Source organism: Equus quagga, chromosome 21 (genome assembly GCF_021613505.1).
Source record: "Equus quagga isolate Etosha38 chromosome 21, UCLA_HA_Equagga_1.0, whole genome shotgun sequence".
Classification (NCBI taxonomy): Eukaryota; Metazoa; Chordata; class Mammalia; order Perissodactyla; family Equidae; genus Equus; species Equus quagga.
In genome coordinates, this window is record NC_060287.1 from 2972303 (window position 1) to 2996475 (window position 24173).

Below are 24173 nucleotides of genomic sequence, written 5' to 3' on the forward strand. Positions count from 1 at the left end.
AATGTTGGCTTCAAATATGTCTATGTATTGATCTCGGTGCCCAAGTATTATTACAGAAAGTGTGTGTGTGTGTGTGTGTGTTTAAGAGGAGTAGTTTGTTGCACCATAGCAAAATATATCACTGACTTAAAAACCATGCTGAGTGGTAAACTTATTGATATTTTTTATTGTTGTAGTTGCAAAGTAAGTACCTATTGGTTGATTGATCTATATAGTATCTGCTTGGAGCAACTCATGCTCATAGGAAAGACCTCTCAGAATGAGTACTAGCCTAAAAGAGCAAAGAGAAGAAAGGAGAGGAGGCCTGTGTCCTTAGCTGGCTGAGACTGGGAAGGAGACTAGGTACATCTCCAGGAGGCGCTGGAGGTCATCACTGCTGGGAAGTCTAGAACAAACACACAGAGGAAAGTGAGGCCTGACCTTCCTCCTTGTTCTGCCTCCAAGGAGTGTGGAAATCTGATACTGCCACTGGAAACTCTCATTGTAGAGTCTCAAGGCCCATTCTGAGCAACTCTAGAACAAAATAACCAGAGGGCAGTCTCTGGACATCATGGTAATGCCTCATTCCTGAATGACCGAAAACTTCGGAACACATACCCTTTCACCTCTGACCTGACAGTTTATTTTCATGGGAAGCAGAGAAGAAGATGGGGAATTAAATGACAGCAAGGACCTTTTATGTTAAGAATGGAGTAGCATTTTCTTTTCATTGAGGTTAGTAAAACAGTAAATGTCTTTTAACATTGATATTTTAAATTACTGTTTATTCTAAGAATATGTTTTCTAGAGATTTTTAAGATGACAAGATAGAGATTCTACATTTTTTGTACCATTGTCCTTTTAATGTAGTTTTCATTTTTTCAAAATTAATAAAATGTTTAAGTTTTTAATTTAAATGTTGAATTTTCTCTTGCTTAATTTTTTTGCCCTTAGATTTCTTTTACATATATTTAAAGTTAATGTGAAAGGTAGCCCCATCTACTATGAAACAGACAGAACCACTTTATGTCCCATGTCTTCTGTGTCTCTCAGACGTGTCTGTGGTATAAATCACACAGTGACATCACTGGGTATGCTTTGGGTGGATTGTACTGGGTAATGTATCAATTTTGTCATTTTTTATTGTTGTTTATAAATAAGGATGTGTGTGTATGTAAGTGATACTTTTTAATTCCTAATGCAAACTGAACCATAGTCTGTTTAGACTTTTCATACGTGTTAGGCTATCAGTGTTAACATCACCTGCATACCCAGTCCCATTCAGCCCAAAGTCGCCATGGAGTGTTAACATCACATAGTGCTGAATTGCCTCCTTTATCCTGAAAAGTAATATTGCGTGGAAGTTGCTCGTGCACAGTTTTTCATATGCCTTTTCATACAACAAATGTGGCTGTGATTAAGTACTCGTAAGCAAGGATTCATGTAATGAAAAAATTTACATACATATGAACTAAGCTCATTGATTCCCAGGCATGAAAGAGAGCGTATCATCTGTTTCTTTGTATCAAGATTTTTTTAACAATAAGATACCAAATAGTGTTTTTGAAGTGTAGACTTGTTCATAAACATATTTTCTATCCAATATTATTTCATTTACTTGTAAAATGCAACACTGTTTTGGAAAGGGGCTGCCTAGATCTCTGCAAACTTTATATTCATCTCGGGAGACGTACCAACTGGGAAAATACTAAGTTACTTCTCATTTTATTTTTCCCTGGGGCATTTTAAAGCTTTGTTCTGCCTTTATGGAGTACATTTTTAAAAATAGATTTCCACTTTCAATGATAATGTGTTCACTGATCACAGTTCAATATTTCATAAATAGAATAGCATTTTTTGGTAAGGAATTTATTAATTGTTCACATTTGTGTTTGCATGCCCAAAGTGCTGAAGCATCTCTAAAATGAAATTGGGTCCATGTCTATATGAATGAAAATAAATAAAGGAAAGCATCCAGAGAAATGACGTCGTCTCTAGGTGCTTTTGACATTTTGGAGGCTTCTCACCAGGGGAGCTGGGTATCTCTGGCACACGCCTGTGGGTTGGCTTCCACAGTTTTCATAATGGGACTCTGGCTCCACCAGGAGAGAAAGGTTATGAGGAGAAGGAAGGGTTTGGTCCCAAAGATTGGATGTGTGAGAGCAAAGTGGCAGATTGATGGTGACAAAGTTGCACCACGTAATGTAAGGAGCCTCTGTAAACTCCTTGTATGGGTATTAAACTTTAAACATTGACAGCTTTCATTATGGGTGTGACAGAAGTATTCCACAAATGGCCATCATTTAAGGCAAAGTGAATTTTCATCTCACAGCTTTCACAATTTTTTCTTGTCATTAGCAGCCATTTTTCGTATGTCAAAGGAAGACAGTTCTTTCATAAAACATATTTGCCTCAATGCCAGTAAGTTTGACTCTAAGTGCTGTTTTCTGATAGATCGTAGTTGTGGCGAAGCAAAGTCAATCAGTTAAAAGTTTGCCAGGACTGTTTGAAGACTCGAAGAACAGTGTGCGCTTCCGTCCTTTGCCGCTTGAAGGACATCCTTTCCTAGATTTCCCCAAGAGGTTTGAGATCTATGGAGATTCTGTGGGTGAGAGACTTGAATTTGAAACGCTGAATAGCTATCTGTCCACGGAATGAATGGGGTGAATGACGATGGCTCTGGTGGAGGGCTGACCACAAGAGAATTGAAGAGGTTGCAAGGCTGGTGCCACAGCCATTCGGGCAGCTGGAGAGAGGAAATGTTTGAACACCCCAGTGACACTCTGATGATGTCAGTCAAATGCCATATGTGGTGGTTGATTCAACTTATATAAACTCTCCCTGAGGTGAGAAAACTCTGTCCTGTAAATTTATGAAGTGAGAACGTGGATATACCAGACTTCTGAATGCTGTTATTTCGGAGTACTTCTTAGGATATCCTTCATTCTATGGAAAGATCTAGCTAGATTCTTTTGTGTGGAACTCAGTGTGAAAATAGTATCTTACTAGACATGCCTGACTAATGTGCTGAGCAACCTTACCTTTATCAGTGGATAGAAATAATTTATAGGCCACTTCACAGAATAGAAAAAGTATGGAGCCAGAAGATATTTGGAATTTTAATTCAAATGCCTCGTATTTTAGTGGAAGAAACTGAGCCACAGAGAGGTCAACAGATCCATTTGGGGTCAGAAGATGAGATAGGGTAATTGCTTAGCTGCTTGGTCTCTGGCTGAGCTTTCTAGACTCCTAGTCCAGTGCTCATTCAGTGACACCACACCGTAGGCAACAGGCCATAGTTAGAGGTATCAGTCTTTCTAAACATGGATCTGACTATAACACTCCCCAGATCAAAACCATTCAAAGCGGCCTGAGAGCTCCTCAGGGCAGCGCCCACATTCAGAATGTGGCTGGCAAGGCCATACCGATCTGAATCCTTCTTGCACTGTAGTCTAATTTTTTGCCAGCTTCCACCCACTGAACTCATTTTTGTTCCTCAAAGGGGTGAATGTATGTGTGTGTGTAATTATTGGCCTTTTTTCACACACTCTTTCATTTGCCTAAAACACTTTTCCTGACCTCTTCACGAGGCCCAGCCAACTCACCCTTTCAGTTTAGCTGTCGCTTTCTGTCCCTCTCTGTGCTTCTCCCATGAGAGCACTGACCACATCACGTTGCACATGTCCATTTACTTACCTGTCCACCTCCAGATTGTGAGGAAAAGTGACGTCAGTTTGGTCATCCCCAACCTCCTGTGTCTGTGCATAGTGGGTCACCTATAGATATGTTTTGACAATTGAGTGGAGAAATTGCGCTGAGGCGGAGTCGCAGAGGTGCTTCCTCCTCTTCTCTGTACGTGCTATTCTTTGATATTTCCCCCTCCCCAAACACCATCCTTCAATCCATTTTTCCTACTTGAATCGCCTCCACTCATGATTTCCACAGAAGAGTCTTTACCAAATCCTACATGCTGGGGTTGTAGTTACAATTGTGCCCTCTTGTGGCGCGGTTATGAAGAGTGCCAGCCATCCGGACAGGCTGCCTGTCTTCAAAGCCCAGTCTCCTGCTTGCCAGCCGTGAAGTCCTGGGCTTCTTCCCTGCCTCAATTTCCCCATCTCTGCAACGGGGATACTCACAACCACCTCACAGGGCTGCAGTGAGGATCCAAGAAGACCATCCAAGAACAGCCACTGGCTGGTGGCGGGCGTTTGGTCACTGTCATTGTTGTTATTCTCAGTCCAGAGACCCCCAGACCTCTACAGGGAAAGTAAGCTTGGAATACACTCTTGTTGATGAAAAATGAGTGTTGGTGAGCATAATTTAGTGCGATCTTACTTCTGTTTGTTACTTTGGCATTACAATGTTTAGTTTGAATGAAAATTGTATTTGCATTTGAAAGAAGTTGGTAAACATGATCATTTCAACTCACCTGAATCACTTCAATGGCATAAGCTTTCTTTACCTACGACACATGTTACCTGTGACCTCTGTCCAGACCCAACGGCAGCAAGACTCCCAGGAGGAAATGAAGCTTTTCCACCCCAGACATGTGAACCTCTCCTCGGACTGTGAAGCTTACCCTAAGGAAACATGGCGGGGTGGGGACCTGTTGAGCACTTGAACCCTGTGCACTGACTTGGCACGGGAGCTCAGAGGCTTACCTGGTATCAGTTCACCTCTGTGTGGGGACAGAAAGTGCATACTCATTAGCCTGCTTGTCAAATATTGGACAAGTAGAGGCAAGCCTATCTTAAAACTGAATCTTCTGTAAGTAATTTATTTTTCTGTCTTCTCAGACAGCTCAGCTCTCTCAAGCCAGCGGAGTAGTTTCCCAACTTCCTTCTGGACCAGCTCTTACCAGTCGCCACCTGCACCCTGTTTGGGGGGCGTTCATCCTGACTTCCAGGTCACTGCACCCCCTGGCACCTTTACCGCAGCCGACCCCAACCCCTGGCCGGGACACGGCCTGCATCAGACCGGCCCAGCCCCTCCCCCTCCTGTGTCTGAGTCCTGGCACTACCCTTTGGCATCTCAGGTGAGCCCCTCCTACAGCCACATGCATGACGTGTACATGCGGCACCATCACCCCCATGCCCACATGCACCACCGCCACCACCACCACCACCACCCTCCTGCTGGCTCTGCCCTGGATCCGTCCTATGGGCCCCTGCTGATGCCGTCAGTGCGTGCAGCCAGGATACCTGCTCCCCAGTGTGATGTCGCAAAGACAGACCCGACAACAGTCACCACTGCTACCTCAGCGTGGGCTGGAGCCTTTCACGGAACCGTGGACATCGTGCCAAGTGTGGGGTTTGATACAGGTGAGCCAGGGGATTTCCATAAAGAGAAGTTAAGAAATCAATATTGAGAAATGGAGGATGTTGTAAATACTTTGAAATATTTTTTCTCTTATATGTAAAGTGAAACTTTGCCAGTATTCTTAGAGAACCTAAGCATTTTGCCACAATTCCTGTGTTCTTGCAGAAACTGCTGTGACTCGCCCAGCGAGTACAGCCTGGGAAGGGCCTGGGAGCTTTTCTCCCCTTTGACAAAGACTACCTTTCAGCTGGTGATCTGTTCCTTTGAGTGGGGATCTCTAGCACCTTATGTTTCAAAGAATGGGTCTTGTTCTTTAAGTCCCTGCGTCTGTGCTCTGTGCCATGTGCAAGGCCTAAAAGAGTTCAGAAAAAGTATGTGTCAGGAGTTTTTCTTTCTCTCCTTTTTTTAGGTCTTATTAATGATTTATAAAACAAACTGCTTTCTGAGAATAGTCAATGGTCTACTCTTTTGAAAAGAAGAAAAGTATTGAAAGGAGTGGGTTTCCCTTCTCTTCCCTTCCTCTCCTTTGCCTTCTCTCTTTTTCCCTTCCTTCCTCCTCATCCTTCCTCTCTTCCTCTCTCTATTTCTGTCCCTCCTTTTCTCTATTTTAAATAACACCAGACTTAAAAGACTACTATAAAGTTTATTTTCAATAGATTTAGAAAAAAACTGGTAAGGGAAATATTTATGAACAGAGCATTTAGCTCCTCTCTGGAATTCGCTAGTTCTGAGGGCGTAGTGTTAAATGTTGGAGCTTCTTTTTGGACCAGACTAGTTATGTTAACAGTATTATTGGTTTTGAGTTCCTGACAGCACAGGCATCAGAGGCTAAAAAGACAAATCGAGTCAGTGATTACATCCCCAGACTCTGCGTTCCAGTCGCCCACCTCTGCCTCCAATCCTGGGTTCTTTTCCGGGAACACCTTGTGACATATTAGGACTCTCCTTCCAGAGGTTTAAAGAAACTCCCTCTGTCCTTGGTTTTTCTATACTGTGCAGGAGCTTTAATTGGAATGCTGCTTCACAGCAGAGACTCCCCAGAGTAGTAAATGCCCAGGGTCAAGTGGCATTCTCCCTGACATGAGTGGAACATTCTTATCTTGGTTACTGGTTCTCTCCACTGAGCTTTCCAAGGTTGTTCATTGCCTGGCCTCACCCATTTCAGCTTCCTGTGGAGTCTCTGGGTTCAAGCTGTTTTTCTAAGCAAACTCTCAGGGGCCTTGGTTCTCCCTCTCTAAGAGAAGAGAATGTGATGGGGCTACCCACCACAGGCGCTTCTTCCTCTGCACGTGCTAGCAGAGAGAAGGCAGCTCTTGAGTTGTTTGATGCCTGGGGCCTGATCTGAGTCGAGTCCCAGTTCAGTAGCTGCCATCATGTGTAGCCAGCACTTAGCGATGCCTGTGTGACCAGAGTTAACATGGCCCTTAGCAGGGTTAACAGTGCCCTTAGCAGACAAAGGGAATGTCCTCTCCTGTCTTAGTCACTTTGGGCTGCTCTAACGGAATACCAGTCCCCGGATGCCTTAAACAACAAGCATTTAGTTCTCAGTTCTGGAGGCTGGGGAGTCCAAAATCAGAGTACCGGCACATTTAATGTCTGACAAGGGCCCGCTTCCTGATTCACAGACACTCTTCTCAATGCGTCCTCGTATAGTGGAAGGAACAAGGAGGCTCTCTGGGGTCTCCATTCATGAAGGTTCTGCTTTCATGACCTAATCACCTCCAAACTCCCCCCCCCATACCTTCACTTTGGGCATTAGGGTTTAACATAGGAATTTTGGGGGGACACAAACATTCAGTCTATAGCACCCCCCTGTGCATTCTGTAACATGAAGGGGAAGATGGACGTGATTGCTTGTTCTCTGCTTCTAATTCTCTGTCACTTGTTATCTACTTTTGTACTTGTCAACTTTGGTGTGGGCCTGATTCATTGACTCATTGTTCCTAATTTCATCTTTAAGTAGTCACTGAGGGGGGGGAAATTCATCCTCCTACCTTTTGGGAGTGGAGAAGAGAAAATTTTTGTTCTTTCTGAAGAATCTAGAGAGGACCCAAGGACCCATAGTTCTTGATACTTACTGAGCTATGAATCAACGTTCATTGAGTACCCACTATGCAAGGGACTGCCAGAGGTACTTCAGATATATCTTTTTGCTTTTAATCCTTAAACCAAGTCTGAAATAGGTCTTCTTAGATTCATTTACAAGTAAGGAAACAGCCTCGGTTTTTCCATTTGAGAACTACTTGCCTAAATCTCAAGTGCTCAAGCTGGCTTTGAACTAAGACCTTCTCCAATCTAAGAAGTTGTGGGGGTAGCATCTCCTTGTATATATAGGTAAAATAGATTATTTATTAGGACTGTTAAATTAGACTATTAATGATTAGTAAGGAGGGATGAAGATTAACCTACTGGCTGTACGTAGTGCTCCTCTTCGTCAGTGTGGGTTTGGGATGAGGATCATGATTCATCCCTATTCCGTAGTTTTGACCCAGTTGAGAAACAAGGACAAAGGAATCAAGCAGATGAAGATCAAATTATTAGCATAATCCTTGATTGGGCTGAATTGGAGATCCTAGATTAGGTTTCCTGCCTAATCTAGAGAATCAGAGAAGATTCCCATAGACATCTTCCTTGTCACACAGTTTACAGCCCCTTTACTGTGAAAAGAGATTGCTGGTTGCTCAAATTTGCCTCTGAAAAGCATCATCTGAGGCAGGACCCTGGTGTGCTCTCCCTCCAAAGGGCAGGCACAGGAGGAGGCTGCACCTCCCTGCCTGGGGCTGGACCAAAAGGGGCAGTGGCAGGGGCTAAGCCACCTGTGCTCTTCTAACTCCAGGCATCATATCAAATGTCACATCTCTCTTCCTTTGGGAAGAGTTACAGAGGAGTGTTTTGGGCCAGTTTCTCCAAGAAACAGACTCTAAGGTGTAGATTTGACTGTAGATAATTTATGGGGTTGTGTTCTCAGGGCAGCATCTTTGTGGGCTGTGGGAAGAATTGGGCAGGAGAAGTCTCCCTGTGATTAAGTTCAGCTGAGCCTTAGGAGATTCTTCAGGGAGCTCGGGAGCTTGGATGGCCCTTTATAATTGTCCTGTCCTGAGTCGGTGTGGATGGGCTTCTATGTCCCTGCGCTGACAAGTGATTGGATGGATTTCCCTCTGGAAAGGGGGCATGGCATTAGGCAGGGTAGCTTTGCTCTCCTGAAGGCAATTCCCAAAGAGAGAAATGACTGACAGTCATGAGCTGCCAATAGCAGGGGAATGGACGTCTCCACATGGAGTGGGGAGCAATTGGTACCCCACCGCAGTATCCACTACAGGAGCATGACAAGACAGTAGTAGCTACTTTTCTTCTTGTCTAACTACTGATAAAAGAACAGAAGTTTCTGTGTAATAGGCCCAAGCTAAGAAGGTAGAATAGTTGAGAAGAAAGAGAGATGAGTCCCTCTATGCAGTCTATGCAACACTGACCTGACCATGCAGCCCAACCAGGGGCTCGGCCCGGGACTCAGCTCCCGTGTTGGGTGGCACTGAGCAGCCGAGGGAAGAGCCTGCAGTCAGGTGAGACCGTCGTGAAACTTCTCCAAGTCCAGGTACATAGGCCACCAAAATGCAGGTCATTTTCACATTCCATTAGGAGATAAATAAGTTGATGCAGCCATTTTCAGAGCAATTTGGTAAAGGGTATGATATTTTCATCAACAGGGGAAAGGTTTAATAATTTTAGGTGCATTTTTATTTTGCAGCCATTTAAAGAAATTGAGGAAATCTGTAGGAAATCCAAAAGGTTGGCCATGATATAAGGCTTAATGACCAAAGGAAGTTTTAGAGTATGAGATATGGTATAAACCAGGGGTCAGCAAAATTTTTCTGTAAAGGGGCTGATAGAAATACTTAATGCTTTGAGGGCGTATTGTCTCTGTTGCTACTCCTCAGCTCTCCTCTTGTAGTGGAAAAGCAGCCACAGATGAAACTTAAATGACAGAGCATGTGTCCCAATGAAACTTTTTGATGGACACTGAAGTTTGAAATTTATGTACTTTTCATGTGTCATGAAATGCTACTCTCTTTGTTTTTATTCTCTTCTTTCTCAACCATTGAAAAACGTAAAGGCCATTCTTTCCTTGTTAGCTCATGGGCTGTGTGTAGACAGTCGGTGGGCCTGATTTGGCCTGTGCAGTGTAGTTTGCTGACCCCAGGATGGTCCTGGGTGTATAATTTTTATCTACGTACACACACAAACATACACGTGTGCACCTGTACTCCCTCAATGAGAATTATCTGGAAGTATATGCCCCCAACTCTTAATGATCATTACTACTGGTAATTAGTGGGCGCCTAAGCATTGAATCCAGATGGCCCGATTTTATGAGCCCAGCTCTGTCGTTTACTAGCTGCAGGACTTTGGGTGAATTACTTAACCTTCTGGGTGCCTCAAATTTTTGTCTTTCAAAGATGCCTCCTTGGGTTGTTTTGAGGATTAAATGAGTTAATGAAGTACAACATTTACAAATGTGCCCTGCACATAATAGTTACTGTATAAATTCTAGCTATGAAGGTGGACACACTCTCACTTTTTTATCTTTTAAAATATTGTTGAGCTATATTTCACATATTATACACTACACCATTTTAAAGTGTACAATTCGGTGAGCTTTTATGATGTTCACAATGTTATGCAACCATCCCCATTATCTAATTCCGGAATGTTTCCCTCATCTCAACAAGAAATCCCATATCTCTTAGGAGTCACTCCCAGTCCTCCCCTCCCCACATGACCTTGTAACCACTAATCTACTTTCTGCCTCTATGGATTTCCTACTCTGGACATTTCATATTTATGGGGTCGCACAATGTAGCCTTTCATTTCTGCCTTCTTTCACTTGGCCTGTGTTTTCAGGATTCGTCCCTGTAGCACATGTGTTTGGGGGTGGAGACTATTCCGTTGTATGGATCTACCACGTTTCGTTTATCCATTCATTAGTTGGTTTGTTTCTGCTTTTTGGCTAGTAAGAATAATGCTGGAAGAACACTCGTGTACAAGTTTTTGTGTGAATATGTGTTTCGGTTTTCTTAGGTAAATACCTAGGAGTAGAATTGTGGGGGAGAGAGACCCTCACTTTCTATTTTGTATACTTCTGTATTTCCTGAAAGTTTTTCAAAGACCATTTCCTATATCTGTAATTAATTGTTAAAAATTTATTACAGAGTGTGGTAATATAGGAATAGAATAGAGCTCTGGGGTTTGGTAGGCAAAATCCTTCCCTAAGAATGAGGTGAGATGGTCCATTTTCTCTCGGGCCCGAGCTGGGGTGAGGCGAGGGAGATGCCTCGGCACAGCGTTGGCAGGGTTCTCACTCTCAGGGTCGTGCAAGGACAGACCTCCTTAAATTTTGTACCCAAGGCGCCTCGCTTGCCTCACCCTTGTCCTGACCCTATTTTCCTGTCATGCCTGGTTCTCTCTCACTTGCTGCTCCCTCTGTTGACTAGATATTACCTACAGATACCTTGGGATGATCGGGGTGTGGGAATGATCGTAGCGCATCTGCATCTGCTCTACTTGTGAAAATCCCCATCTTTACCAAAGGGCTATTTGCACCAATCCCACCCTCAGCTTCGCCCTTTCCTTTCACAGTCTCAAAACTGGGCTCTGTGGTTTCTGTGGGAACACTGGCTCCAGAATGTGATAATAGGGGCTTAATTGAAAAGAAGAAAGGTCACTGGTGAAGTGAATTTGTAAATGTTGCCTGCTACATACCTGTTTTGAGATCACAATCCACTTTAGCATATAAAAGGTTATTATACATTATTATAGCATATAAAAGGTCAGTAAAGAAACATGTTAAATTTAGGAGGGAATTTTTGCACTCTGATTTTCTTATGGGCATATTTCATTTTTAGCCTCTTTATTAACTTCTCATGGCGTGCTCATTGGGAAATGCTATTTCTCTTAGTTTTTTCGCCAGAATAAAAGCCGTAGTTTTCAACTTCTATCAGTAACTTTCACCTTTAAGCTGCCATGAAGAGGTATAGGTTAGGAAGGGTGAGTGGGGCCGAAGACAATAGCTAGAAAGGTAAGCTGAAGGACGGAGGGTGCCCGGACACATAGGACTAAAGTCAGGAAGCTCAGAGGACTGAACCTGGCCCCTTTCTCTGTCAGGAAGAAGAGAGTGAAACGTGGAGATATTTGTGATTGTGATACAACGTATTATTAGATACGCATATATGAATGCAAGTGTACATCTCGTCTTGTCAGGCTCAGATCCTTTCGTGATGACATTAAGTAAATTCTGAGCTACTATTTGTCTTTCAGTGGCCATAACCAAAAGATACATTTCGCTGAAATGCTGTCATTGTCATTTCCTGTTATTAGCAATAATTTACCTAATGAGAGACATACAGTGTTGCATATCCCAGCCAGTTTGAATTAAAAGTAAAAATGTGTTAATGAGGCCTTTTTACTGAATACAAAGTTGACTTTATTTATAACTTCCACTTCATCCACTGTATTTGAATTTGCCAAAAGGAAAAGTAGTCATGCCTTGTGGTGTGACTTCTCTATAAACACAGGCTGCTTGTACCTTGAGATTGTTTCATCTCTAGATTCACAGATTTATATTTCTTAGGATCCTTCATGTTATTTCACTACAATTTGTTATAAATTTATTTGCTTTGTTGTTTTGAAGCATGTCACAATAACAATATAAAATATACATGAACAGCTTAGAGTTGAGGTATATATGTTCTTTTTGCTAAGATATATTGAGAGCCTAAGATTAAAAATAAAACAATATTCTATACAATATCACAAGTTCAGGAATTCTGGGACTAAAAGGGAGTTAACATGTATCCATGTACTTCCTGCTTCTCATAAACTTCATCATATAAGCATTAGCCACACATTTGCTAAGTAGTAGATTCGGTGAGGAAACCTTTGTATGATTCTGCCCCAGACTATAGTTATAGCCAGATATCAAGCATTATCTGGTTCGTCTCCCACTAAGGAACACATCTTCAGATATCGAGTGAAATCAAGATTATGTATCATAGAATGGGACATTGTTTCTCACTCAAAAATAAAACTACAATAGCTACCAAATGTAAAAATTACTTGCTAAGTGTAGGTTGTGAATTTTCCGTAAGTACAGGAAGCTGTGTTTCTAGTATTCTCTCAGATGTTGAGGCATAATCTGAGTTATTGCTGAAGAGACTTTCATACCAATGGGCTTCATTATCATGCAAATAGAATTACTCTGTTAAGAAACCTGGGAAACATTTTTTTGAGGACTTAAATTTTGGTAGAGATTAGGGAGCACTGAATGCCAGCAGAGAAATTGGGAGTACACATATATCCGTCTTATTTATTCTTTCCTCTTCATAGACACTTTGTGTCAGATACTGTCATAAAAGTAAGATCACTTTCTATTTTTAATTTTTTGAGAAATCTCCACACTGTTTTCCAAAGTGGCTGCACCGGTTTGCATTCCCACCAGCACTGTATGAGGGTTCCCTTCTCTCCACACCCTCTCCAACACTTGTTGTTTTTCGTCTTGGTGATTATAGCCATTACAACAGATGTAAGGTGATATCTCATTGTAGTTTTGATCTGCATTTCTCTAATAATTAGTGATGTTGAACATCCTTTCATGTGCTTGTTGGCCATCTATATATCTTCTTTGGAAAAATGTTCGTTCATATCATCTGCCCATTTTTAGATCAGGTTTTTTGTTGCTGATGTTGAGTTGTATGAGTTTTTTATATATTTTGGAAATTAACCAATCCCTTGTCAGACATATGATTTGCAAATCTTTTCTCCGAGTTGGTGGTGTGTCTTTTCATTTTGTTCATAGTTTGATAAGTAATAATGTATGCCTGCAATTACACAATGTTATAAACAATTATGACCTCAATAAAATAATTTTTTAAAAAATTAAAACCACTTTATATGGTTTTCTGAACTCTTTACGGTAGAAGGCCTGTAAACTATGTAATGTTTTTTATGCGGAAGATTAGCCCTGAGGTAAAATCTTTCGCCAATCCTCTTTTTGCTGAGGAAGATTGGCCCTGAGATAACATCTGTGCCCATCTTCCTCTATTTTATATGTGGGATGGCTGCCACAGCATGGCTTGATCAGTGGTGCGTAGGTCCACACCCAGGATCCAAAACTGTGAATCCTGGGACACCGAAGTGGAGCATGTGAACCTAACTACTACCCCACCAGACTGGCCCCTGTAAACTATATTTTTAAAAAAATTCTGGTTTAATCTGAATATTTTGTGAAAGGGACATCATTTATAAATGACAAAAATTGTATTTTAATGCAGTTTAAGTTGTAATTGTTATTGCTCTAAATTGTTCTATAGTGTTCCCTTTGAAATAGGCTAATTATACTACTTCATTGGTTAAGATTCTGACGGTCAGTCTTGCTCAATCCTATAAGGATGCTTTACATTGAAATCCAGTGTAGAAACATAAATATCTTTGTTTTATCAAGTACAGGAAATAAGAAAGCAGAGTGAAAACTAGCTAATGAACCAGAGCAGCAAATGGAGATGCAATTTCTGTCCGTGAAAGACATGGGCATCACGCGCCTGCTTGTTTTCCATCCAGCTGTGAGTTTGCTCTCTCTGGATCACATCTCAAGACTCATGCTTTCTTGTAGGTGGTCTGCTGACAAACCTGGGCACAAACGTTCTCAGAATAACCTGGTTAAACTATTTTAACATTCGTTTTTAAGATTTTACTAATTTTGGAATTTAATTTGAAGTATTAAGGGTATTAAAACCGTGGAGCTTTTCATCCAACAACCTCTGGGAAATCATTTCTCTCTCTAAACATATACACTTACAAAAAAAGACTAAAGGAAACGAAGGTTACCAAAACAAGCCATTTGAATATTTACTTGATATCATCATGCTTCAATTCCAGGCTTTACAATGAAAGAGAGATGGAGTAAATTCGGAGAGAAAGCATTGGAGCGTCACAGTAATAATTAACAGGATACGATGAGTCCTATAAACAAAGCGTTAAGGTATTTTTCCTGCTGGAGAAGAGAGAGCATCAAAGTAACATATGTTATAGGGGCACAACTAAAAGCAGTTTCCTCCTGTGCCCTTCACTACTTTTCATGGGGCATGTCTATCAGTGGTCTGAATTCTGAAGGTTATGGAGTTAGTGATTCATTGGAGTCTTTCCTGACATTATTAGCAATTTTTATAAATGAAGAGGGGATTAGAAAATTTTCTTTAAAGATGTTGTAACATAGAATAGGCAGAGAAGCTCACTTCTAATCATTCGATTTCGGCAAGTAGACACATCAAATGGCATTTTTCTATAGAGGCCAACCCCAGGACTATGTGACTTTTCAAGGGGAGTGTGCCGTTCAGTAAAGATTACAGATTTATGGATACTTACCTTGAGGGCATTATCTCAATTATAATAGTTAAAATGTTACAAAGCAGTAGTTGCAGATTAAAACAATTACTAGGCAGAATGTTTATGAACTCATACTTTCTCTTTACAGTTTATTGTGATTCAATAACAATAAAGCCTCTAGTAATTAATGACCGAATGCTTCACGCTTTCTACAAACTGTTTTCTTTTTCTTGGGCCTATTTCATAAGCCTATTTTCCACTGAGAGAAGAAAACCACCAAAGATATGTTAAAATATTTACATACTCTTGAATGGTGTTAGTTGTATAGGGCACATGTCCAGAATGACAATTTGGTGACCAGAGGGTAATGGAAACCATCTCTGAGATCCCAGCCATGGAGGGAGATCTGCTGGATGAAAAGTAACTGGATGGTGCATCAGAGGGAGAAATGCATTCCAGAGCCCTGCCGTGAGGTTCAAGTGTTCATGGCTGGATTCTGAAGGACCTTAATGAAATTCCGCTGCCACGCAGATTGTGGCCATGCTCTCTTCTGGGCCCTCATCCTTAGAATGGTGCCATAATGTCACAACGTCCAAATCATGGGGATTTTGTCTCACAGTTCCCCCTCCTATCTTCTAAAACAAGTGCAGAAGCCTTCTGAGAAGATTCTGAATGTTTTAGGATGTATTTGCAAAATAATACAAATAATCGTGTGTGTGTATGTGAATCCTTGTAAAAGACATCTTGGTTAAAGGAAAATGCTTTTATGCTTTTTCTCATACGTTGCTGGTAGAAAATTAAAGAGTTGTAAGTTCTTTTAAAAAGTAAACTGGATAATGTATTACAGTTGAAAATACTCATAACCTTTGGCACAGCATTCTTCCTCTTGTGAGTCTATGCCACATGAATACAAGCAGTGGCGCATGAGGATATATGTACAAAATGTGTGTTGTGATGATGTTCATGGTAGCAAAACACTGGAACCAAGTGATGCTATCAAGAGGGGCATCCCTGAGTGAGTGATGTCCTATGTGGTATTGCTGTCTAAAAAAAAGATGAAGAACATCTATATGCCCTTCTTGTGAAAACAAGGATGACAAGAAATCCTGTATGTGTATGTCTGTGTGGTGTGTGCATGCACATATAATTCAATGAAAGCAGAGAAGGCTAGTTTGTCAACTTGTGTTTCCTTTTGCGGCTGAAGGTATTGGGGTCACTAATATGAATTTAAGGAGGAGAGAGGGAGGAGGAGAAAAAATATATGTCTATATACGTGTGTGTGTGTGTGTGTGTATGTGGATAAGAGAAAGAGACAGACAAGAACAGAGGAGAGAGATTGATTTTATTAATAATTTACTCCCCCCCCCCCGCAAATCACTTAGGGGATCATAACAATAATGGTCAATATAGGGAAATTTAATCTTTGCAGAGGTGTAGAAGTGTGTGTCCAGAGATGTGTATGGGAAAAGCAGAGAAGCAAAAAGTAGATTCCAGGACCCAGATCATCGCTTAACTGTATCATGCTGAGCAAGTCTCATAACCTCTCCATTTCTCCTCTTCCTTAGATACAAAATTGAGATTATGCTTCCTACTCTGACACAACTGGGAGATTCCAATGCACTCATGCCCGTGGTTGTGTTTTCTAGATGGTGACACATGATGCAGAACTAAAGTTTCCATTATTCTTAATAAACATAGTACATTCCAAACAGAAAAAGAAATTCAGTCTGGAGATGTGAGGCGCCATGATGAACTGAGATGCAAGCTTTAAATGCCTCTATCCCTTCCTGACTTTATCAAACTTAATTTGTTTCTATTTTTGAAGAATAACCATGATATTTGTTGGAGCTAAACTTCCCAGTAATGGTGTTTGCTGATATTGGCCATACAATGAAAACTGAGTGCTTTTGTAATGGTTGGGCAGACAATGGGAGAAGCAGGATAAAGAATCAAGAAGATAAGAATTTGAAGTGTTATTGGTATATACAACTTTGACATTTTTGAACATAGTTTTCTCTATCTAGAACACTCTGACATGTGGAATAAAAGAGTACAAAAAAAAAAAAATAGATCCTATCCCATCGTGCTTACGTATTGCTGAGATATTTGTTCCTGTCACTCATATAGATCAAAGGAAATTTTATGTGCAGCACAAGCAACTTAGACTATGCATGTAATTAGATTCACCAAAACTCCATTAATACATGCTAATCTTTAAAACTTTTGTGAACTAAAACTGGATTCATTTTCCATTCCAGTATTAATTTTGTAAACAGGTTTCTGTTTATTGCTATATAAACTGAGTAGCATTTCTTGCTTTCTGAAGTGTTTCCTTAAAAATTGCAAGCAAACTTAGGCATTGCTGTCATTTTTTGATTGTTTTCTTAAAGGAGTTGTCATCAACTAGCTGTGGTCGGGATTGGGGACTTTTCAACCTATAGCATGTCAGCCCCGGAGACAGGTGCTTGCCTATGGGGAGAGCTATAGAGGTTCGAAACACTCCTGGGTAATTGTAATGGGACTCTAAGGGAGAATTAGTCAAAGTGCTATAAGACCTGTTTCAGGGTTTGGTGTCTTTTGTAGCAGCAAATCATCTTTTCAGCAATGCTTTGCTATTTCTCATCTCACATACATGGGTGCAGCTAAAAGAAACAGCTTGAATGAAGAAATCCGTTGCAGAACTTGTCCCCAGACAATTTTACATCAGCTTTCAGATAGGCTACAAACGTTCTATAGAAAAATTCTATATGACCTGTGGAATTTACAGATTCTGTTTATTCTCTCTTGGGCTGCCTAACTCTTCTCTTATTGTTCTATTTATCAACAATACAAGGTTTCACAGACAGTTGTGTGTGGCCAACATGTTCCAAATTCCTTGGCAAAAAGATGACCAAAAACAAAGTCTGGCAAGAGACTGAGGAGAGGCAAAATATACCGTTTTCCTTTGGGACACAGCCTGATATACTGGAGATTTAACGTCCTAACTTTTGTCAACCCGCAGCGTGTGTGACGATGCTCGTTCTTATGGCTGCTTTGTTTGAGCATATCAGGTGACACTTAGAATCTTCATAATCATTGAAGCCCTATTTATGTTTGCTTGGATTAGACAGACTTTTCTGGAAAATGTCAGAGAGTAAGCTTGTGTACATGTCACATATAAGTGAGATGAAAAATTACTGATGTCAATGTAGAATTGATATATGTGCAACATATCTCATTCCTACTGAATATTTTCCAAAGTGTTTTGATTTAATGGAGAGATTGATTACTTAAACCAAGTGGGCATAAAAATACATTTGTATTTCTGCAGTTCTGAAGTAATTTTTAAAATTTTGGAGTCTTTGAATACCTCCTGCTCCCAGGTGCAGCGTGTCCTGGGTCGATGTTGGGTCCCTCGTTATGTTTTTACGGGTAAGCCATGGGTCCCGATTAGCTCCTCTCTGGTTGGATTATCTATTTTTTGCATCGTAAAGCTGTCACTGCATAACCTAGAAACCTCTTTAAAGATGCGTGTTTGGCTGCATTTGTTATGCAACAGATGTCTGGATAGTTAGAATCTCTTGAGAGTGTTAGAACTTGTGGTTTCAGTTACAATAAGTGATCCAAACATTTTTTGGTCTTGCTCCTCTCCAGTTCTGGGAGAAAGTCTGTAGAAGAAATTACAGAGGGTATTCCGTTTCACTCTTCCCCACCCCTTTTTCCTTTATTCTTGTCTTCAAAGTTTTTTTATATCTGCTTTTGAAATTGAGGCCACTGAATTTGTGAGCAGTGTCTCAATTCCATTCTGCACCTCCTGGTCCCGGCTTTTCTCATCCAAGAGGTTATCACATTGACATTCAAATTTTGAGCATGGTAAATTACCGCTATGATCAAAAACTACCTAACTCTGTGATTTGTTGTTTCTTTTTGTCCACAAGGTCAGTTTTACAATGACTGGTGTAGACTTGTATCTCTGTATCCTGATGCTTAGAGTACTTGCCAGTCTTCCTTCAAGCTGGGCATTTTAACGTGCGCTAGGCTGAAGAAGTGGGTGTCGCTAAAGACAAAGGCTGGAGATTCTGTGCATGAGAGAGCTTGTGGTTTCAGAGGGAGGAAGGTTGTGAGAGGGCAGGTAGGCTAAGGGGGCTTGCCATCTGGGCCAGGAGCAGCGCGAAACACCTGGGCACTGAACTGCCTGTCACCTGCAGTGTTCGCCTCAGGTGTGCAGGTGCTATGCTGCTTGTAATAACGTAGTGAGTTATGGTCTACAAGTGTTACCCGGTTCAGTGGGTTTTACTTTTCTACTCCTCTTTTGAATCTGAACTTCAAGATATTTTGACAAGTTCAGACAGTTTTCATCTCATTGTTTCTGACAGTCCTACTACATGGAGATGTTAAGTCAATTCTAAATGTCCCTTGAGAAAAACATCTCTACACAGAGTAAAACCTCCCTCTGCCAATAAATTATTACACTGTAATAGTTATATCTTTTATCATTGGTTTAGTGTGCAAGAGTTGTAATGGTAAGAGGTAACTGTAGTTCAAGTGTCATAATAAATTTAGTCTTTGGCTTGGTTCAAATGTATCTTATTTGTGATGACTTAAAAAAAATTATTATCCAACATGTAAGTACTAAGTATGGAGGTGCCTAGTGCTCATCAAACTGGCAAAAATATTTGGAATACATGGTAAAAAATGCTGATATACATAATATACAGAAAGCACTTAGAAATCAATGAGGAAATTGCTTTCTTAAAAGCATAGAAACTTGGCCAAAGATAAAGCGCAGAGAAGGAAATGCCAAAATCACATAATGTTCAGCCTCACTAATACTGACAGAGATGCAAATTGGAACTTTTAATTAGATACTTTTAATCTATAGTAATGATAGTAAATAGTAAAAGAAAAAATGAACATTTTCCTGTACAATGAAAATGAACATTTTCAGGTACAAATTTCCTGAAACATTTAGCACCCACAATGAGATAGTAAATGTAAATGTAGATATATGCTTGGGTTCACCAATTATACAAACATATTTTTGGGAATTTATCTTATCTACCAAATTATTCACATAAGTAACAAGTATATTGTATATGTGTGTGTGTATCCAAACTGTGGGCATCTGTAGAGAGTTGGGTAATTTATGATATAGGGTGGAATGAATATTGTACAGCCTTCCAAAGGGTTGACCTACATGTACTGACACGGAATGGTTTTCCAAGATGATCTTGCTGGTGAAATAAGCATGTTCAGCACAATATAAATAGTAGTGTGAGGACATATGTGCACCCGGAGTGTCCTCGACAAGCTGTGTGATTATGGGATATTGTGTAGAACTTTTTACTTTCTAAATACTCTTTATCTTGATTTTTAAACAAGAAGTCTACGATATTTTAAAATTTAAAAAAAGATATTTTTAAAAAAGAATGAAGGGGGGTCTCCATGGTTGTTAAACATGATCTATCTTGATATTCCCCTGAAATGAAATCGTAGTTCCCAAATTGGATAGCTCTTGCTCTCATTTTTTTCCTCTATGTTAGTGTTAAGGTGCTACCACCACATAGATCTTATTTAGAAATTGTTAACTGGCATTTAAACTGATTGCCCCAGGGCTCAGACTAACAAATGCAGTTGGATGATCATTACCAGTGATAATGTTATAAAGTAGGAGAAGATAATATGACTGTCTCTTGGATTGCTTTGTGATCATTTGTCAAGTGTCAGTGTTAGATGTCAAGTTGTTGATGAAAGTTGAGTGTTTTGGTCTAACATCCAACACAGTGTTGTAGCTATTTATATTTGTAATAAATATGACTTATCTTTATTAAAGCAGGAACGAAGCAGGGGATTCATTTTTAGGAATAAGCTACCAGCTTCTTTTGGTCTAATAGCAAACATTCTGATCCAAAAGGGTTTCTAGACTCTTAATATCTGTGAAGTGAAAAGTTTCTATTTATTCACTTAAGTACTTTAGTTTTAGGTCATAAGATATCCTACCCACACTTCCATGTTTTATGTTCGTCTCTTTCTTCTTCTCTTTTTATCAATAGCATGTTCCTCAGTGTGTGGTTACCACGTTACCTCTTTTATCTCCAGCAATAAAATTAATTGGAAGCATATTCAGCTTCCTTAAGAGCATAGTCAATGTTATTGTCAAGTGATGGCACTTCCTTAGGAGGAGGATGAGCTTTTCTGGTGAATATGACTGACAATCAAACAGCCACTGAAGCTCAGCGGTCCTGGAGTATAACTTTTTCAGTAACCCAATTTAGTATTTATTTCTACCCAAAAGCAGAAAACTTAACCTTGCCAATTCTGAGTATTCTTAGTCCAACCCAAGGATCTCTCCATTGCTCTCATTTTAAAACAATGTCGCGTTTGGAGCTGAGCCCTCTTCTCAGATTCTTCCCTTGCCCTCTCCGTGGGATTGCCTCTGGATTCCTAGAGTCAGTCACATCACAAAAGTTGTCAGTTAAGAGGTTGCTGTCTGCTTCTTGGTCTTGTCATTTCATTCCTACCCTGGCCTTTGTTTTCAAACCTATCCCTTCCCCCAGCTCTCTTACTCAGTGCCTTCTCTGTGCAGGACTCCCCGCTAATGACTGATTTAAATAGCTTCCTAGTGTTTGTGATCCCTCCAAGATATTCAACTGGGCTGGCCCGTGCCATTTCTTCTGCCGTGGGGCACCCACAACATAGATAGGGGACGAACTAGCAGACCCACCAGAATTCTCTCTGAGCGAATTCCTGTGCCCTTCTTTAGGGGCCTACGGAACGTTAGGATCTTTTCGCAAGACACCTAGGGGTTGAGGGAAGCTTGGGAGGGGGAGGTCTCCAGGCTTTTCATGCTGGGACACACCCTGTTGCCATCTGTACTTCCTTATTCCCAGAGCCTTTTGCAAGAGGTGAATCTGTGAAGCTGTTGCCTCCCAAAAATCTCACCTCAAAAATCAGACAATGAGGAGCCAGCCCAGTGGTGCAGCGGTTGAGTTCGCACATTCGGCTTCTGTGGCCCCGGGGTTCGCTGGTTTGGATCCTGGCTGTGGACATGGCACCACTTGGCAAGCCATGCTGTGGTGGGCATCCCACATATAAAGTAGAGGAAGACGGGTATGGATGTTAGCTCAGGGCCAGTCTTCCTTAGCAAAAAGAGGAGGATTGGTAACAGTTAGCTCAGGGCTAATCTTCCTCAAAAATAAAAAATCAGACAATGAGCTCAAATGCCTTGCTCTATAGTCAGATTCTTTATATTTTAAAGGGAAATCATATTATGATCTTCCTTGACCAAGACTTCTCTCCTGCTCCTAATTATACTACATTTGTTTTCTCTGTTTATACTTCCTTTGCTCTCTTCCTTGGTCTGGAGGGTTTTTTTCCTTTTCTTTTGCTGGTCAGGAGGAGTGGTGTTGGAATTGAAGTGAGGAACTGGGTCTGTGGGCTTACCTTTCCTCTCACGCCTTTCTCCTAGCTGAATTCCAGACACTCAAACTCTGAAGCCAGAAACGTGATGTCTTTGTTCTCTGGTCCCATTTCTGACAACCACCTCATGAGCCAAATGGCCATCCTGTGTCTTCAGTGTTCACACTGAGGAAGTCTGGTTGGGGAGGGGGGGCAAGGTGGTTGTATCAAAGACACATCAAAAAGCACATCGCTTAATATGACATATCCTATTACGATTGGAGTAGTCTTCATCTGAACTATAACAAACTACTGTGTAATCATTTACTGTGTCTTAGGGAAAACATTGTAGATGAATAGTTTAAAAAAATCACAAAGAGAGCTATTTTGTAAATGCTGATATCAGTTCTGTTAAATGAAGGGGTTTTTAAACAGTGCAAAAAGGAATATAGAAACTGGATTAACTTTTCCTCGAGTTGATTTAATGAAAGGATCTTGACTTGTGAGTTGCTGGAGTATAGGCTAGTGCCATGTCTACAGCCACTGTAGTCCACACAGGGGCAGCCGTCCCTGCTCTGGTTAAGACCATTGACTCTGATATCAGACCACCTTGTTTTCAGTACTAGCCCTACCGCTTAATAGTTGCATAGCTTCTCCTACCCCAATTTTCTCGTGTGTAAAATGGATATTATTGTAACATGGTTGGGAGCATTTAATGAGAGATTTCATGTAAAGCGTTTCTAACAGTGCCTGGCATATTCAGGCCTAAGAAAATGTTCACTCACATCATTTTTATGATGTTTATCTTCCTTTCTTCTGAAATCTCATAGACTAAACAATAGAACTAAAACTGAGTTACTAATATTGAGAAGATAAACATGGGTAATTTCAAACAGCCAGCGGAGAGATTTCAGGGTGTGTTATGAACTAATTTCACATAAGTTTGAGCTAGGGAAGTGAGAAGGCAAAAAAGCCTGAATAGAAGCAAAATTATAGCAGAGTGGCTTTTGTGTTCTGGTAAGAAAATCTGAGGAAATCCCAAATATATGTAGATCACATAGGGATCATGGGTTAACGATCTTGTCCCCTTTAACCCTTGCTGGGAAAACTAAATGTGCTGACTGGCTCTTAAATATCCTGATCTGCCCTCATCACGGTCTAACAAGAAAAATCATAGCCCTGCTTCTCTGTTGAAACTTAGTAGGGTTTTTTGTGGTAGTTCATTTTCTTGCGCTTTACTTATGCCTTTTTTTTTGAAATTTACAAGTGTGAATATCTGCTAATTAAAGAAAGGTTTTGATTTATGTCCCAACACCAAGAAGAATCTAAACCACAAGGACTACATTAAATATTTAATATATTGCAGGCCATAGATGATTTGATTGTTTTAAGGTTTCCATTGGAGTAATGCAAAAACTTGGAAACAAAAAAATTCAAGAGATGAAGTTATAATGAGAGAATGCTTTCTGTTATTCTGGTTGGAAAATTTAGGGCCATGTTAAGTAATGCAGTACTTGTCCACAGAAAAAGGCTAACATGATTTTGACAGAGTCATATGTCTTTGCAAAGTAAACTAGGGATTGCCTTTACTTAAGAGGAAAAAAAGATACTCAAGCCACTTGATGATTCCAACACTATTTATGACTTGCAGTGCTGACATTCTATAGATTGATGGAGGCTTCAAGTGTGGAAATACTGAGTCATGCAGAAGATGAGATGTTTTAATAATGAAAACAATATTTATGCAGTCAGCAGATTGTCAGTTAAGGTGGTTTAGATTATAAGAGTCACCCGACAGAGACTATGTCAGGTTGCAAATTATTCTCACCACAAAATCGTTCAAAATTGAGTAAAGCAAACTTGGGGAGAATTGGTATACCCCAGATCCTTTTTATTCCTCTTTCCTCCCCCTCTTCCTCCTCTTTATCCCCCTCCTCTTCTTCTTTTGAAATGGGAAAGGAAAACTATTGACTTTGTATCTAAATATGATGCTAGTACACAGAAAAAACAAATTAAGATGGAACTAATCTTTTAGCCTTCAGGAAGAGTTGCTTTTTGCCAGTACACAAATGCTGTAGACCATGGATAGTGCCCTGGGGTTCTGTGAGGTGCTACATTGTCTC

At 40.6% G+C, this 24173-nt stretch overlaps 1 protein-coding gene across 3 annotated transcripts in view; it reads left to right on the forward strand.

The window, feature by feature from the left end:
- VGLL3 (vestigial like family member 3) overlaps positions 1–24173 on the forward strand; it is a 54748-nt gene that overhangs the window by 23120 nt on the left and 7455 nt on the right. For all 3 annotated transcript variants that reach the window (XM_046648078.1, XM_046648077.1, XM_046648079.1), the window contains exon 3: positions 4776–5300. In XM_046648078.1, coding sequence (XP_046504034.1) covers positions 4776–5300 — 525 coding nt within the window. The remainder of the gene's footprint in view (positions 1–4775; positions 5301–24173) is intronic.